The 14,815-nt window shown below is 46.1% G+C and overlaps 2 protein-coding genes across 3 annotated transcripts in view; one reads left to right on the top strand and one right to left on the bottom strand.

The window, feature by feature from the left end:
• Positions 1-14,815, bottom strand: part of Neurl4 (neuralized E3 ubiquitin protein ligase 4) — a 508,598-nt gene that overhangs the window by 335,088 nt on the left and 158,695 nt on the right. The gene's annotated exons all lie outside the window — the stretch shown is intronic.
• LOC139766663 (DNA-binding protein D-ETS-4-like) lies at positions 1,716-14,231 on the top strand. Its single transcript, XM_071695558.1, has 4 exons — positions 1,716-1,872; positions 3,409-4,102; positions 9,555-10,454; positions 12,894-14,231. The coding sequence occupies exons 1-4, from the start codon at positions 1,846-1,848 to the stop codon at positions 13,223-13,225; spliced, it is 1,953 nt and encodes a 650-aa protein (XP_071551659.1). The 5' UTR covers positions 1,716-1,845; the 3' UTR covers positions 13,226-14,231.

Here is a 14,815-nt window from a genome sequence, read left to right on the forward strand (position 1 = left end):
CTCATAGGCTCCTCTCTCTCTCTCTCTCTCTCTCTCTCTCTCTCTCTCTCTCTCTCTCTCTCTCTCTCTCAGGGCCTCCAAGACCTCTTCCACGGAGAAATATTTCAGAAAAAATAATCATCATAACTGTATTTGAAAATATGAGTATAGATTTTCAACATTTATACATATGTATAAACATTTCAAAACTTTCTCTTCTTTCCTAATCTTTCATTTATTACTTATGTTCTACCTAGGAGACAGGTGATTTGAATAAAAAAAAAAAGTCACCTAAGCGAAACTGGGTAAAATTTCCATGGGTTACTAACGCACGCGCGCAGGAATACATCGATGGGGTGTCAAGTAGAGCGGCGGCTGCGCCAGCCAGCATGCATGATGAGCTGAATTCTGACTTCCTCTCCCACGCAAATGCGCAGTTTCTTCTTAACTTCTTGTCTTTTTTCCCCTTTAGAGTCTTTGCTGCTTTGCCCTCTACGATCACCACAGTTTCATTTGTAGTAGTATATCTATCCAAGTTATTCAATAGATATATATATATATATATTGTTTCACTTTCCCAGTGGAAAACTGTGATCCTTTCCAATATATATATATATATATATATATATATATATATATATATATATATATATATATATATATATAGTAGTTTGTACATTATAGTTACATCGTGTTATACTGATTTTCGTATAACTTAAGCAATAAAGTTTCCTAAAACAATTTTCACATTTACATATATTACGATAGTGATTATATCATTTTGGGGGAAAAATTCTATCTTGTTGAAAATATATAATTATAGACACACTGCGGGGAAAAGCGAGAAGTTAGTCACTGTACTTATCTTCAAACATGATAGTTAGGCAACTCTGCAGGCTACTTTTGAAGTTGAAAGCAGAGATCGTGTCTCTGAAAATGGGTTCCTAACTGTGATGGAGCGTTGTTCATGACTTCATGATTCATATGTAACTGTCACTTTCGCGGTGAGGGAGAATGTGGGGCACGTAGCCTAGCCACAGCGGCAACATGGTGTAATGCAGGCGGCCCTCGCCACCTCCCACCAGGGAACACGCCGCCCAAGGCTGGCCCAACTGGTAAACAGAAAAACCAGACTTTTGTCCCCGCGGTAATTATGAACGTGCAAGGCTGATCATTTATCTCATACGATTACTGATGGTATATTTCTACTGTACTAAAGTGAAGCCACTCAATTTACGATTTTATTGATTTAAGGGAAATATTCTTGGATATATATGATACAGAGAATGTGCGCATTAGTCCGCAACGATGGGAGTAACTTTCACTCAAGGGAGGTTGAGTTACCAATGAGGGAGAGTGAGGAGAGAGAGAGAGAGGATAAGAAAATACTACTCTCATGATATGATCAAAAGTCAGTTGAATGAGTAAAGTTCAGTTAAGTAAAACAATGAAAGAACTAGTCAGCCAATTGGAAGCAAGAACAGCAACTTGCTAACATTCTGAGCAATGTTTAGTCCCTGCTCTAATGCGTTACCATGACGTCATTTGGTGTTGCTGACCTTTACCAGTTAAAACGCTTTTATTTTCATAATCAATCATTCAACAAATTTCCTATGAACAAATAAAACAGATGTAAACCGAAACAAAGAAACAATAGAATACTATACACTTTGATTTCCAAAAGACATTTCAGTGATTGAAGGTTAAAAAGTTGTATTCCCCAGCTAGCGGTAGCTGGCACTCGTTGGGAAACGATGACTACAGGTGGCGAGATACTAGACCAATGGAGTTATTCTCAGCCGAGACGCCGTTTGGAGTAGACGTGTGAAGTAGTGCTCCGAGAGCTAAAATCTTCAACTTTGCATCATGATCCTTACTCCACGCTACACTGAGGTAAGTTGATAGTTACTGGTAGGACAGATGTAACTGCAAAGTGATGTAGCTGTAGGAGACGGTTAGAAATACGACAGCGCGGTGAAAGCTACAGGTGGTTGGGGTGTGGGTTTGGGCGGTCTGGCGCTCCCATATCGATGATCATCATAGATATTTTATAGGTATTTTAATTTAATGTTAATTCTGGTTTTGTTTTACACCAGTGTTCTGTGTGTTATGCTTTAAGAGAGATTGTTTTATGATTTACTAAACGTTAGTGTACAGGTACGACCACTGAGTTATGGTTCAGACATTGATGCAGACATTGATGCAGTTTAACGTAACTATATTTTGTCTCAACGATACACATGATAGCGTTGGTGTGAATGATACAGTGGGTCTCTTCCTAAGTGCATGACATGATGAAAGCTTGAGAATCGATGGGACGTTAAAAATAAGAAAGTTACATCTGAACTCGTCAAAGGCGGTTTGTAGCTTAAAAGCATTTAATAAAGGATTGTATGTGTTATGAATTTATATGTTGATGATTTGAAGTAGAATGGAAATGAATAATAAGGTAGTTGGACAAAAGTTTCCTTAGGAAGTAGGCTGACGTGATATGTAGGTTTGGGAAAAGGCTCTGTTGCAGTGGCGGTGAAAGGAGGATTCACCAAACCAGATGGAGTTTTCCAACGCCTCACCTGATATAGTGCCATTCCTTAACAGCTCTTACTCTACCATACGTAACACATCTGGTATAGGCAATCAAACTAAACGGTTTATTGGCTGAGGAATAACGAATGTAGAAGGGAGAACTCCAACCCATTGTGTGACGGTTGGTGTAAGTGCGTAGGTATATCTCTCCCCCTTATCCCCCCCCCCCCCTCCTGGCTCGCTAACCCGGCACTCACGACCCACACCGCCTCTTCTCCCCCTCCCCTCCCCGATCACCAGCCCTCCCGATACCCGCTCCTTCTCGCACTGCATGCAGCGTATAGGTTTTGATAATTGACTCGTGAAATGCTCTTCGGTTTTGATATTACGTTATTCTTCATGCCGAATGCCATCACACGATCTGGTATTGTTTTTAATTTCTTATTTTGAGTACTTTTTTCCAAGCTTAGTATCATTTCCTATGTCGCTCCAGCCCCCGGCCCCCTCCTTTCAGAATTAATATATATATATATATATATATATATATATATATATATATATATTATATATATATATGCATGCGTATGCGTGCGTCATATCCTGAGTGAAGGAGGTATCGCCAGGATAATAGACGAATTGGCTTCATACGCTCACATCCTCTCCCTAAGCGACCTGTACAAAAAAGCACGTTTATTTTAGTAATGTGGTAAGTGGGTGGGTAGGATGGTACACCAAGGGTCGCACAATATTTCATATTTGAGTTCATACATACAGTGATTGTTGATAATATGTGGTAAAAATATGTGGTAAGAGACCATTCAGCCAGAATCTGAATCATACAAGCTGAATAGAAAACTTCATTACATATATATATACATATACTGAAGGCGTATTTTGTTGCAGATGAACCAAGCTGTTCCTGGGGGCGCATCGGTGAGCCCCGGCCACGAAGGAGGTTATGGAGGAGAGTGCCAGGTGCCCTCCCCGTCGCAGTGGTCCGACCCATGCTACTCTCCACCTTCCTTCCACTCTCCGCAGCATCTGCCAGGGGAGCTGGATAAGGTTAAGGAGGAGCCCTTCTCTCCTTCTCCACCCACTAGCTGTGCCGCTCTGTGTCCCTCACCTCCAGCCTTACACCACGTCTCACCCTACGCCCGCCCTCAGGTTAACCAGAAGAAGGAAGGGTACGAGACATCACTCAACCTGTCGGAACTGTTGGCAGAGAACCAGGCCCTGACGAATTTGCACCAGCAGGTTCCTCACTATCCTCCGTATCCTGACCACCCTCTCTTGCGCGGCCGCCTTGAGGACAACTCCTTCCAGAAAAAAATGGCGCTGTCCTACAACAAAGTATCCCCCTCAAGTAGCCACAGCAGCAGCGATGGTTTGGGTTTCCTCGACATGCTGGTGGACGTGAAGCAAGAAGTGGAGGAGGAGGTGAGCGTCGGGTCGCCGCCTGCTGCCCCCGCGCCTCCAGTCGCCCTGGTGCCGTCTTCTACCTGCCAGAAGGACATCCTAGAGACAGTGGAGCAGTTGGCACTTGAACACGCTAGGATGGACGTCCAGCGCATCTCTGACTCCCTCAACATCCCCCGAGGTGAGTACCTGCACGGCTCAGTACCTGTTGCTCAGTACTAGAAATCTTTGGAGTTTCTTGTGTTTAGAGATTTGCTTTTTACCTTTTAGTGTTTTAGCTGTAGCCACTGCTAAATAAGCATCAATTGTCCATAAATTTTTCATCCTTGCTTTAAAAAAGTCATTCCCTAATTGCTAACCCAATGTAACCTGTTCGCACAAGTTAGCACGGTACGTCCTTGGTCGACCGACCAGGCCTTACCTGTTCACTTTTCAGATTTCTGTCCCCTCCTTCTCTACAGTTAGTGCGTACCTCTCATATAATTATTTTTGACTATGTATTAGATGGTTATGGTCTTACATTACTGGTCTAAACCTCCTAACCGTTTAAGTGTAGCTCTAGTGGAAAGCCTCTTGTGTCAGGAAATTTGTATTTGTCAGCCATTCTAGTATTTTTTATTACATACTCTTCTCCAGCCCCCCCCCCCCCCGTATGCTTTACAGACTAGCATAACAGAAGTAAAGTTTTCGTCACTGAACTTTTATCATGACTAAAATTATATAAGTAGGCAGAAGTGGTATGACATTCATGTTGTGTGATGTAGATAATAAAATTTCGTCTTTTAAATGACTGAGTCAGGTCGTTGCTGCCGCCGAGGCTTATGATGCTTAACGTTAGGACCCCCCCCCCCCCCCACCAAGATACTAGATTCCCACTTCCCCCCACCCGCTTGCCATGCGTCCCTCCTTCCCCCATACCCTGACCCCTCCCCCACCCAGTTTATGGAGGAGCCGCCCTTGGAAGGACTTGTTTTTGCAGGAGGAGCGCCACACTAACTGTCAGGCAGGGTTACTCAAGGCCCCAGCCAGTGTAGTCCCCCTCTGGGTGTTTGCCGTTTGCTCAGAGTGTGTGTGTGTGTGTGTGTGTGTGTGTGTGTGTGTGTGAAATGTAGCCAGTAATGCACAGGACAAAATAAACATAACCATCTGCATTCTACATCCCACGTTAAGTCTTAAGGTGTTTTTGCCATCATTCACACTCGTTGACGCTTGTGGTTCATACGTGTGTTTGAGAGCCGAGGTCAAAATATTTACTGTTGAGGTGACTGTGATACGAGGCGGCGAGCATAATTCATAGAGGTGGGTGCGTCCAAGGTCTGGTGCCCCCTCCCCCCTCAAAATAACGGAGAAGAGGGTAGTGCTACAAGGTTAATGGTTAGGTGGGGGATGGGCAGAGGGTTCACCCCCTTCCCTATGCCACTACCTATACATCCCTCAATAATCGCTACATTCAATCCAAAGTGCCATTGGCACAGTTTTCCTTCCCTTACCCACCCCCGCTTCTCAACATCTGCCCTTCTGATTCCGATGAACGTTAAACAAAGGAGAGACTGCCTCCTTACTCCCCACAGTCGTCTTATAAGCATGTATTTACCAGACCACGCTCCTTGAGTCATGTCGGTGTTGCCTTTCCTCCCACATCATACACTGGCTTCCGCCATTTATTCATCACTGTAGTCCTTTACACACACACACACACACACACACACACACAGCCTCTCTTGTCTCCAAGCACACCTCGAACCACTGCCTTTCACTGGTCACTCTCAGAACCCAGCATATTCTACAGCCTTGTTGCTTCCCACACACGTAATCCCAGTACCCCAACCCCCACAACCCCAGAAGTTTCCCCTATAGATATGCCCGATGCCCCCGCACCCTGCCCCCTTACATACTCGGCCTACCCCACTCGCACCCTACCCGTTCACCCTGACGCTCCTCACACACACACACACTCACGCATCTTCCCTCCCTCGTACCCCCCCCCCCCTCACACACACCACCCCAACCCACACACACACCACCCCAACCCACACACACCCTGAATACAACCTCACAAACACCCTCTTACCCACACCCTGCATCAGACAGACACACACACACCACCCTGCACCCCCAAATACACACACCCCATCCCCCGCACATACACCAAGCCCTCCTAATAAACCCTGCCCCCACATCCCATTACCTCCCCCTCCCCACCGTCAGTGGGGCTGAGACCGCGCCCTATCCTAGCCTTGGCAGCAGGTGTCGGTACGCTACTTTGAGCCTTACTGCACATAGGGGCTAGGGGCCTTGACGTCAGAGCGCTACCCGCCTCATTAGTGGGTTTAGTCGTGGTGTAGATGATGATGATGATGACGGTGATATATATTATGGTTTTAAAATGTAGATGATGTAGTGTTGGCTTTTTAGATATTTCTATGCACGGGGATCGTTTGAGAGCGGCTATGATAGGTTGTTAATCTTTAAAAGACTTCGTACAACGTATTGTGATATAGTCATCTCATTGGTAGGGTGCCATTATTATTCAAATGGAGTAAAGTATAATGAGCTGTAAGCACTTTCTGTTGAGTGTTGTCGATTGGTGTGCAGTATAGCTGTTGAATCAAAAAATTTTGGTGCTGCTGCTGCTGCGGCGGCGGCAGCAGCCATCCCTCTCTGGTGGGTGTTCTTGAGCTTCCCATCTGAGGGTTGACCACTTTTTGTCCCCTTGGTTAGTGACGCAAATGCCTGCGCGCTCAAGTGACTTCAGTCTCTCGCATCCCAAGGTATTCGGGCGAGAGTCGCATGTGAGAGAAAAGGGGGGGTTTAAGAGGGGAGTGGGGGTGTGCAGTGGGAGGAACAACGCCCTCTTTTATGTTGATTCTGGCGCTGCAGGTCTCGTGCTGGGGGCTTGGGGGGGGGGGGGGGGATTGGAAGAGTGATACAAGCTCGTACTATACTGAGCGCGGATACCACCCACTCCGGAGAATGTACGAGCTAAGAGTCTCTTAGGTGGTCAGGCATATGTAGAGCTGTTGGGTTGGCCGGAGATTTGGTAGGTCTTGATCGAAGGTGGAAAAATCTTGATCGTTTGTCTCATCCCCCTTCCAAGTCACGGTGCAGCTTGGCCAAGGGCCCTGCATATTTAGCCAGGTTTAAATTAGTGAAGTTCTTTGCCATCAGTTCTCCCTTGACTGTGTTGGACAAATAGATTGAACTAGGTTTAGTTAATCATATTTGCGAATCGAGATTAATGGCCCAGTCTGACCACCCGATACTTGTGTTATGGCAACAGTTTGCCTTCCTGATCGTGACCTAACTTGACCCAAACATGCTAATGAGGGCATTTAACCTTGTTGACGTGACGTTTCTAGTAGCGTGGCAGTAGAATAGCATTCATGACCTTATCATCGTGCGTCAGAGATAAGCAGATACATAAAGGAAAACATTACGACAGTGTCGTGCCTGATAACGCCGAGATAGAACTAGGGATGGATTTCCGGTGGAGCGAAGTATGGATGGAGGGGAGGCTTGTGTCAGGAGGTTGAGTAGTCATAAGGGTTAACGACTGATGTGTAGAAAATTTCAAGCTTGGGTCCTAATTTCAGATTAGAAATGTCAAATTAGTGTGTGTTGGTGGACGGAAGCACTAGCCATGATGAGTGAGGCGGGGACGAAATGCATTTCTGGTTGTAGGCAGAGTGAAGAGGGGCGGGCAGACATGAAATCCTGCCTCAACTGACGTGTTTGATGACCTGTTTGTAAAGTACAGGTCGAGTTCTTCGCTTGTGGGGGCCCATCTGGTGTGGTGGGTGTGCGAAGCCATGGCAAGTATGGCTCCGGGCCGTAGTACTTAGCGTCAGCGAATGATTGGTTAGAGCTTGATGCGGTAAGGAGTGTATCCTCTTCGATGATAGTCGTGATGTAGAGGAGGTTAAGGAAGGAAGCAAGCACAAGCAGATCAGAAAAAGCGTAATTCGTCAGGTTGGAAAAACAAAGGCTTGAAGGGGGGCAAAAGCTAGGATTGAGAGTGGAAGGGATGTATAATGCTGTAAAGGAGCATGATGTTGACGAGCGTGGCGCCTGTAAGACGGAGCAGAGATTCCAGGGCTTGAGTGGCTCTCTTGTGAAGCACTCGGGGCGGCCGCCGGCCACAACGATGCCCCTGTGTCGGCCAAGGGGGCCAGGGGCAAGGGTAATTGTCTAGTGATATTTGTCTTGTATTGCCTGCGTCGCTTTTTTTTTTTTTTTTTCCTACAGCCGTGTTTGCTGTGGGCATAATAATGTTAGTTCTGTGGTGGATGTTGTGTTGGGTAATATAAGGTGAGCATGATAGAGGAGGAGGAGGAGTGGTGGGGGGGGGAGTGGTTTGGTGGGTGGGTTGCAAGACTCTGGGTGGTGGTGGTGGAGGATGGCGAGCGAAGCGAGTGGTGGGGGGTGGTAAGTGGTTGAGCGCGTGGGTCGTGGTGGTGGGGTAGGGGTGTTTGGGTTGATGGGCTCAGAATCTTGGGTGTTGTGGGTGTGCCGGGCTTGAGGAGTGTGGTAAAGGGGGGAGGGGTTATAGACGTTGGTGGTGGCTATTTGATTGTTCTTAAGGGTAGAAAAGGTACTTGACTATGGTAAAGGTTTAACCTTGTTGCTCTCCTCATAAGACTGATGGCTGCGTCATCAAAATAGGGTGATCAAGCCCCAGCCAGCCCCTTGAGGTACTAAGTAAGCTGGGACAGCTCCGTCAGGTGGGCAATGTGAACGTAAGGCCGCTAACCTCCGACTGCGCGGGCACATCCCAGTGCGGCGCACTTCCCACAACCCTTATTGGACGGACTCCTCCCTTTCTGACCCCATATATTTCGTCTTCATGTTGTTGTTTGGCATATAGGAGTTGTGGGAACTAGGGACAACGCCTTCACCTTGAGCCTTAGGACTGGGGAAAATTAAGGGTGTGCGGGAAATGCCTGTTGGTCCTCCCGGCTCTGACCAGGATCTAGTGACGTGGGTTGTGACGTCACAAGTGTTACCCTCTGTCATCAGCATTATCTGAAGGTGCATAGTCTGGCCAGGGCGGCGAGTTTGATCACACCTCCTCACTCAGGGCGCCCGACTTAACTCCACGGGATACACATGGCATGGAGGATATTTTGATGTGATTTTGCAATACAAAGACATAGGTGGGAAGACTATTGCCGGCCGCCATTGCTCCCGCCATCCAACATGGCGGACTTATCCACGAAATCGAGATCGGTGTCACCTTCGCCGCCCGCTCTGGCTGGTAGGTGTTGCTCATAGGATTGATTGTACGTGCGACCATTGTGCTTCCGGTGTCATTATCGTAGTCAGCCTTCAGCCGTGATACGGTTGCGGAAGGTCAGCACTCTTTAAGTGTATTGTTCCAAATGTGGGCAGGGTGGATGTAACAAAACATTGAAAGTGATGTGTTATGTTATGAGAGTTTTAATTGTTTTGTGACTAGTTCATAATGTAACGATGATTCGTATGTTAAAGGTGGTGCAGTGTCGTGTGTGTTGGTTAACGTTGATTTGCATATATTTTGGCGGTGCGTTGACAGATTTACATGTATTGTTGGCGGTGAGTAATGAATTTGTTACTGGTGAGTGATTGGCATTTGCTAACGATGTAATCTCTTCCAGACCCAGCACAGTGGAGCGTGGCTGACGTGCGGGCGTGGCTCAACCTGCAGGCGACACAGCTACAACTGCCGCCTCTTATTCTTAGCTTCTGGAATCTGGGTGGCCCTGCTCTTTTGAAGCTAACTGAGGCTGAGTTCCGTCAGCTTGCTCCCGTGGGTGGCGAACTGCTTTATGCCCAACTAGAGATCTGGCGAGGTGCTCTGCGGGCTGTACCCAAGGCTCCTCAGTACCAACACTGGCAACGGTATCACCTCGACCACAGCATCATGCAGGGCCCGCAGCTCCCACAGCAGCAACACCAACAGCAGCAGCAGGTGCCCCAGAATAATCATTTGGAATCCCCAAGTCCACTAGGGTCCCCAAGCCATCAGCTAGGGTCCCAGAGTCAGCTGGGGTCCCCAAGCCACCAACTAGGTACCCAAAGTCAGCTGGGGTCTCCAAGCCACCAGCTTGGCTCCCAGAGTCAGCTGGGGTCCCCAAGCCACCAGCTTGGCTCCCCAGGTCATCTGGCGCCCACAAGTCAGCTAGGCTCCCCAAATTACCTAGGTTCTCCCTCAAGTCCCCCTATGTCCCTGACTGCTAACATGAGCCAAGTGCCCACGCCTGTAGTCCAGGTGACGCAGCAGCAGCAGCAGCAACAACAACAACAACAACAACAACAACATCTGCAAGCGGGTGGTGCAGGTACCTGCCAGCCTCAACCGGCTCCTCAAGCACCACAGCCTCCGCAGCAGCAGCAGCAACAACAGCAGCAGCAGCAAGCCAGTGGCGGTGTCTACTTAGAGGAACAGCGCCTGGACATGACTGCCCTCCTGCAGCAGCAGGCCAATAGCCCCAAGGCCGCCCACACACCCCGCGTCCCCGCCCACTCCCCCCAGGACGACGCCTATGATTCTGATGGTGAGTACACCCATCCTGCTGTAGGCCAGCCCCAACCCAGCCTTGGCTTCTCTGGGGCTGGTCGAATATTGTATATTATTTAAACTTTGTTATAAAACTCTTTAAAAGTAGAAATCTTTAAAGAAATAGACGTTTTAGGATATTTAGGTTAACAGGTTTTAGGATGTAAGATATATAGTGCTTAGTGGAGGCTGGAGTACGATTAATCTTATTGAAAGGCCGAGAAGAGAAGGTAGAAAGGGCTGTAGAGTTTTCAGGCTGTTGCAAATGACTCCTACTAAGGAATGTTTAGAATTTTTTAATCCTCCTTATGTAACAGTAAACTCGGATGTTTTACAAGAAGGGCTGCAGCCAGCCGAGTGCTACCTTTAACCCCGTTCGCTTACTGATTTATGATGGTCATGAATGCTTTTGTTTGCAAATATATTGACATTACATGGTGCCAACAACACAGCTGTTAAACTGTACTACATTTATTTGTATACTTGTTTGTTGGATCATGGTGCGAATTATCATTGTAATGTGTATTTGGCTTTGGTGATGACTAAATATGGTAAATGGAAGCAACGCGGCAGCTTTACACGCGAAAGTCTGGCAGAGGCATTTCTCTGCTGCTGTTGAATCGGGACCAAGTCCAGTTTTCTTTGTGTCGGACGAAACATTACAATTGAGGCTAGTCGAGGGTGAGGGATCCATCATAACACAAGGTCCATTTTGCGATGGTCAATGTTCACCCTTCTGTACCCCGGCATATGAGTCATGTTCCCGTGCGTCGGTCGGTGTCAGGCTCAAGGTGATACGGCTTGCTAGCCTCCATCAGGGCCCCTGGAAATCTCAACGCGCCTTGTTTGCGTACGTATCTTGCTGACACTTGGTAGGTAGTCACATAGACCCTTTTTGATAAGTTCACCCTGCAGATCTGCGGTGATAACATGTAAGATATTCCAGTATTATTGCAGTGCACTTGTTAAGGCTGTCAACATTGCGTCTTTGGTTATCTGGTATGACGTCATAGCTTTCTTTTTTTAGTGGAACGGGTGGACGTACGTGATGTTCTGCAGTTGACAGTGATCACGTGATAGTTCAGTTCAGGGAAGGAGATGATGATTTACTTCATACAACAGTGTGAACTAGTCTTCAACCACACTCAACCTTACTTATGGCGGGATTCCCAAGCTCCAAGGCCGGTCTCCCTCCTCCGTGCACTTCTATCACCCCCCCACCCCTCCACCTCCCTACCCCCTCCACACACCTCGGTCCTCCTCCCCCTTCATACTGAAATCTCCACAGTCACCTTGCGTCTATTCCTTACTTCATCACCGTTTCATGTATGCAAAACCCGCCTAGTCATATCCATCCCTTAATTCCCCATACATAACAAACCTCTTACGGAAACTCAGAACTCTTCTCCATTTCTAGAACGTACCTAGACACCGACTTGCACCTTTTCCTGATATTGTCTCTATCGGAGGTGTGTATAAAGGGAGACATAAGACGTATCCTTGATATGATATCCGGAGAACTTTAAATCTATCTGATGCATCGTAAAAGATTTGCTGTGATCATAGTTACTCCTAGCTCTGAAAACTGAACTCGAGGACGGACTTGTGTTTTATAAGTTGGTGTAAGGGCAAGTTTACCATCGTTCATAATTGTGTTTTATATGAGGCATTATTAAGGCGAAAATATAGTTGATTATTCAAGGCAGCTATATACAAAAGCCTAAGCGCTTATGTAGGAGGGCGTGAATACTGAATAATACCAAGGCTGCCGAGCTCCAGTCGAGTGAGTTGGGAGGTGGGGGACACTTGGTATATGCATGTGAGGGCTTGTGTAGAGAATTGGTATAAAGGCCGACTTAGATACTTTTAAGGTGATGCAGTGTAGTTCATTAAGGAGAAATTTTTAAGAATACTTTTCTGTTTATAACTAGTTTTAATGTCTTGTTTCTAATATTTTCGAATCATAACAAACGTGTCAAATTAAGAATAACTAGTAATTGTGGAATATTTCATCTTGTTACCATTTGAGATAACGTTCATGTAAACAGTAGGAGAGAGGATGTTGGGCGTACGGGCAAGAAGGGGCGGCATTTTCCGGTGGGAACAATGATGTAGGTAAACATTCTGATGGGTGGTTCCTGTAACGTTCATTGTGACCTCTGGCCCAGTTATTATTGCTAGTGTTACACTTCCGTTGCCCTACTGTCAGTAGCCATTGCAGCAGTTTTTTTTTTTTTTTGGGGGGGGGGGGACGTTGTTTCAGAATGCAATGAGCCTGACTCATTTCATATTTTAAAAGGAAAAGGATTTGCTAAATCTTTAGATTCCGAATGTTAAGATTATGACAAAGTTAATGTTCAGGTTTAAGTGGAATGGCTTTTGTCTATCTGGATGATATATATACGTTTATTGACTTGAGTGTGTTTCTGTGTTTCAGACGAGGCAGAGGACGACGGATGTGGCAGCGGGAACACCAGCAGTGGTCGTGGTGGAACCCACATTCACCTATGGCAGTTCCTGAAGGGACTCCTAGAGCAGCCGCAGCCCTATGGTTCTTGCATCCGCTGGATAGACCGACAGAAAGCTGTGTTCAAGATCGAGGACAGCGTGCGTGTGGCTAGGCTTTGGGGTAAGCGCAAGAACCGTCCTGCCATGAACTATGACAAGCTTTCGCGCTCCATCCGCCAGTACTACAAGAAGGGCATCATGAAGAAGACTGAGCGTTCCCAGCGGCTTGTGTACCAGTTCTGCCACCCCTACTGTCTGTAGGGCTCGGCCAGATTATCTTGAATGCGTGTTTGTGTGTGTGTCTGTGTGAGTGCCCATCTTAGTTTTAAGGGGGGGAAGGTAATTTCCCCTAATTTCGCACATGGTTCGTGGAAGCTCGGCCTAAAGCTTGGCCTGAGATCCGCAATAATACCCTGTGTGTTATTTTTACACCATATATCTATGATATATTCCTCTTTGTAAGTTCTATGAACTTCGTGTTATTTACGTCCGTTGCGGCATAGTTAGTGTCGTCCCGGGCAGTTCGTAGGCCTGTTATATTGTTGTTATTTAGCTGTATGATAGGCTTAAGGTGTAGCTTTAAGATGTCAGTTAGGAGGCCATGTGTGTGTGTGTGGGCTACGGTCATTTATTAAATTACTGGGCCCCAAGCACATATTACTTTGGCTTTCACTTTATACATCCATTTTATTTTAGATGTAGTTTATAGTGTTGTAAGTTGTATTGTGCGAGTTTTGCACCACATGTAGCCGTGGGGGCGGGCAGAGAGGAACGGCCAGCCACTCCCCCTTCCTCACGGCCGAGCGCCGACACCACCGCCCACCTGCAGGTGACGCTGACGTGGGCGCCTCATGGCTACTTCACGCCCGCGTTCCCACCCTCATTAGTGGCTACGCGGGCGGGATGGGCGTGGTAGGGTTGTTTGCTTGGCCTACAACCAACCAAGCCTAGTGGGGGTTAAACTGTGTGTGTGGATGTGTTCTTGTGCAAGTTGGCGCGCCTAATGTGCTTGTGTGAGTGGGCGTGATAAAGGCGTCCCGTAGCGCACTCCTTAACCACGTTCACCTTTTGACCAGTCTACACCCCCACCAATCAGTGATTTGTAATTATATTTTGTTAGTTTAATTTATTTTATGCTAAAATGTACTTATGTTTATGCTTTAAAATAGAAGTCCCTGTTAAATGATTCATATTTATTGGATTTTGTCAAAAATGAATAAATTACACTTATTGGATCTTGTCTAAAATAAATATCTTTAAACTTGAAGTTGTTTTTTCCTGGTTAGTAACCGCCTAGCTGAGGCGAATATCAAACTGCATTAAAGTTTAGCAGACGAGTTCGGATGCCATCAATAAAAGTTGACGCTGTCGAATATATACATATGATTTGTATGGATTTTTTCTATAATGAAACTGGTAAAAGGGATTTGTCATTATATATCGGATGGTAAAGGAACGTCGAAACTAAATTTCAGATTAACACCTCGCCTTAATTTTGAAAGGATGATTTGTGTCCAAGGAGGTGGTACTTTGTCAATAATAAAACATTGCATTCCTCAAATATGATTCGCTATTTTGAAAATTTTATCGACATCCATCATACAAGGTTGATCCATGGTCACGGATGAAAGGAGACATGACGCAAAATGTGACACCTGCAACTGCAATATCGTCGTGGAACATGTGCTAACGTAATGCCAAATATGTGAACCCTAAAGTCAATATAAACTTATGTTTTTTTAAAAAGACCAATATTAATAGTTTCCAGTTTGTAGATATATTTAGCAATGAAATATATATGTAAATCAAGTTTTTGTGTATACTATAGTTTTTTTTTTTACAAACTAGTAG

The sequence above is a fragment of the Panulirus ornatus genome, chromosome 58, assembly GCF_036320965.1.
Source record: "Panulirus ornatus isolate Po-2019 chromosome 58, ASM3632096v1, whole genome shotgun sequence".
NCBI classification, from domain to species: domain Eukaryota; kingdom Metazoa; phylum Arthropoda; class Malacostraca; order Decapoda; family Palinuridae; genus Panulirus; species Panulirus ornatus.

Coding starts and splice junctions, on each gene's coding strand:
- LOC139766663 (XM_071695558.1), top strand. CDS start 1,846: ATGATCCTTACTCCACGCTACACTGAG. Junction 1,873..3,408: donor TTACTCCACGCTACACTGAG/GTAAGTTGATAG, acceptor ATTTTGTTGCAG/ATGAACCAAGCTGTTCCTGG. Junction 4,103..9,554: donor CTCCCTCAACATCCCCCGAG/GTGAGTACCTGC, acceptor AATCTCTTCCAG/ACCCAGCACAGTGGAGCGTG.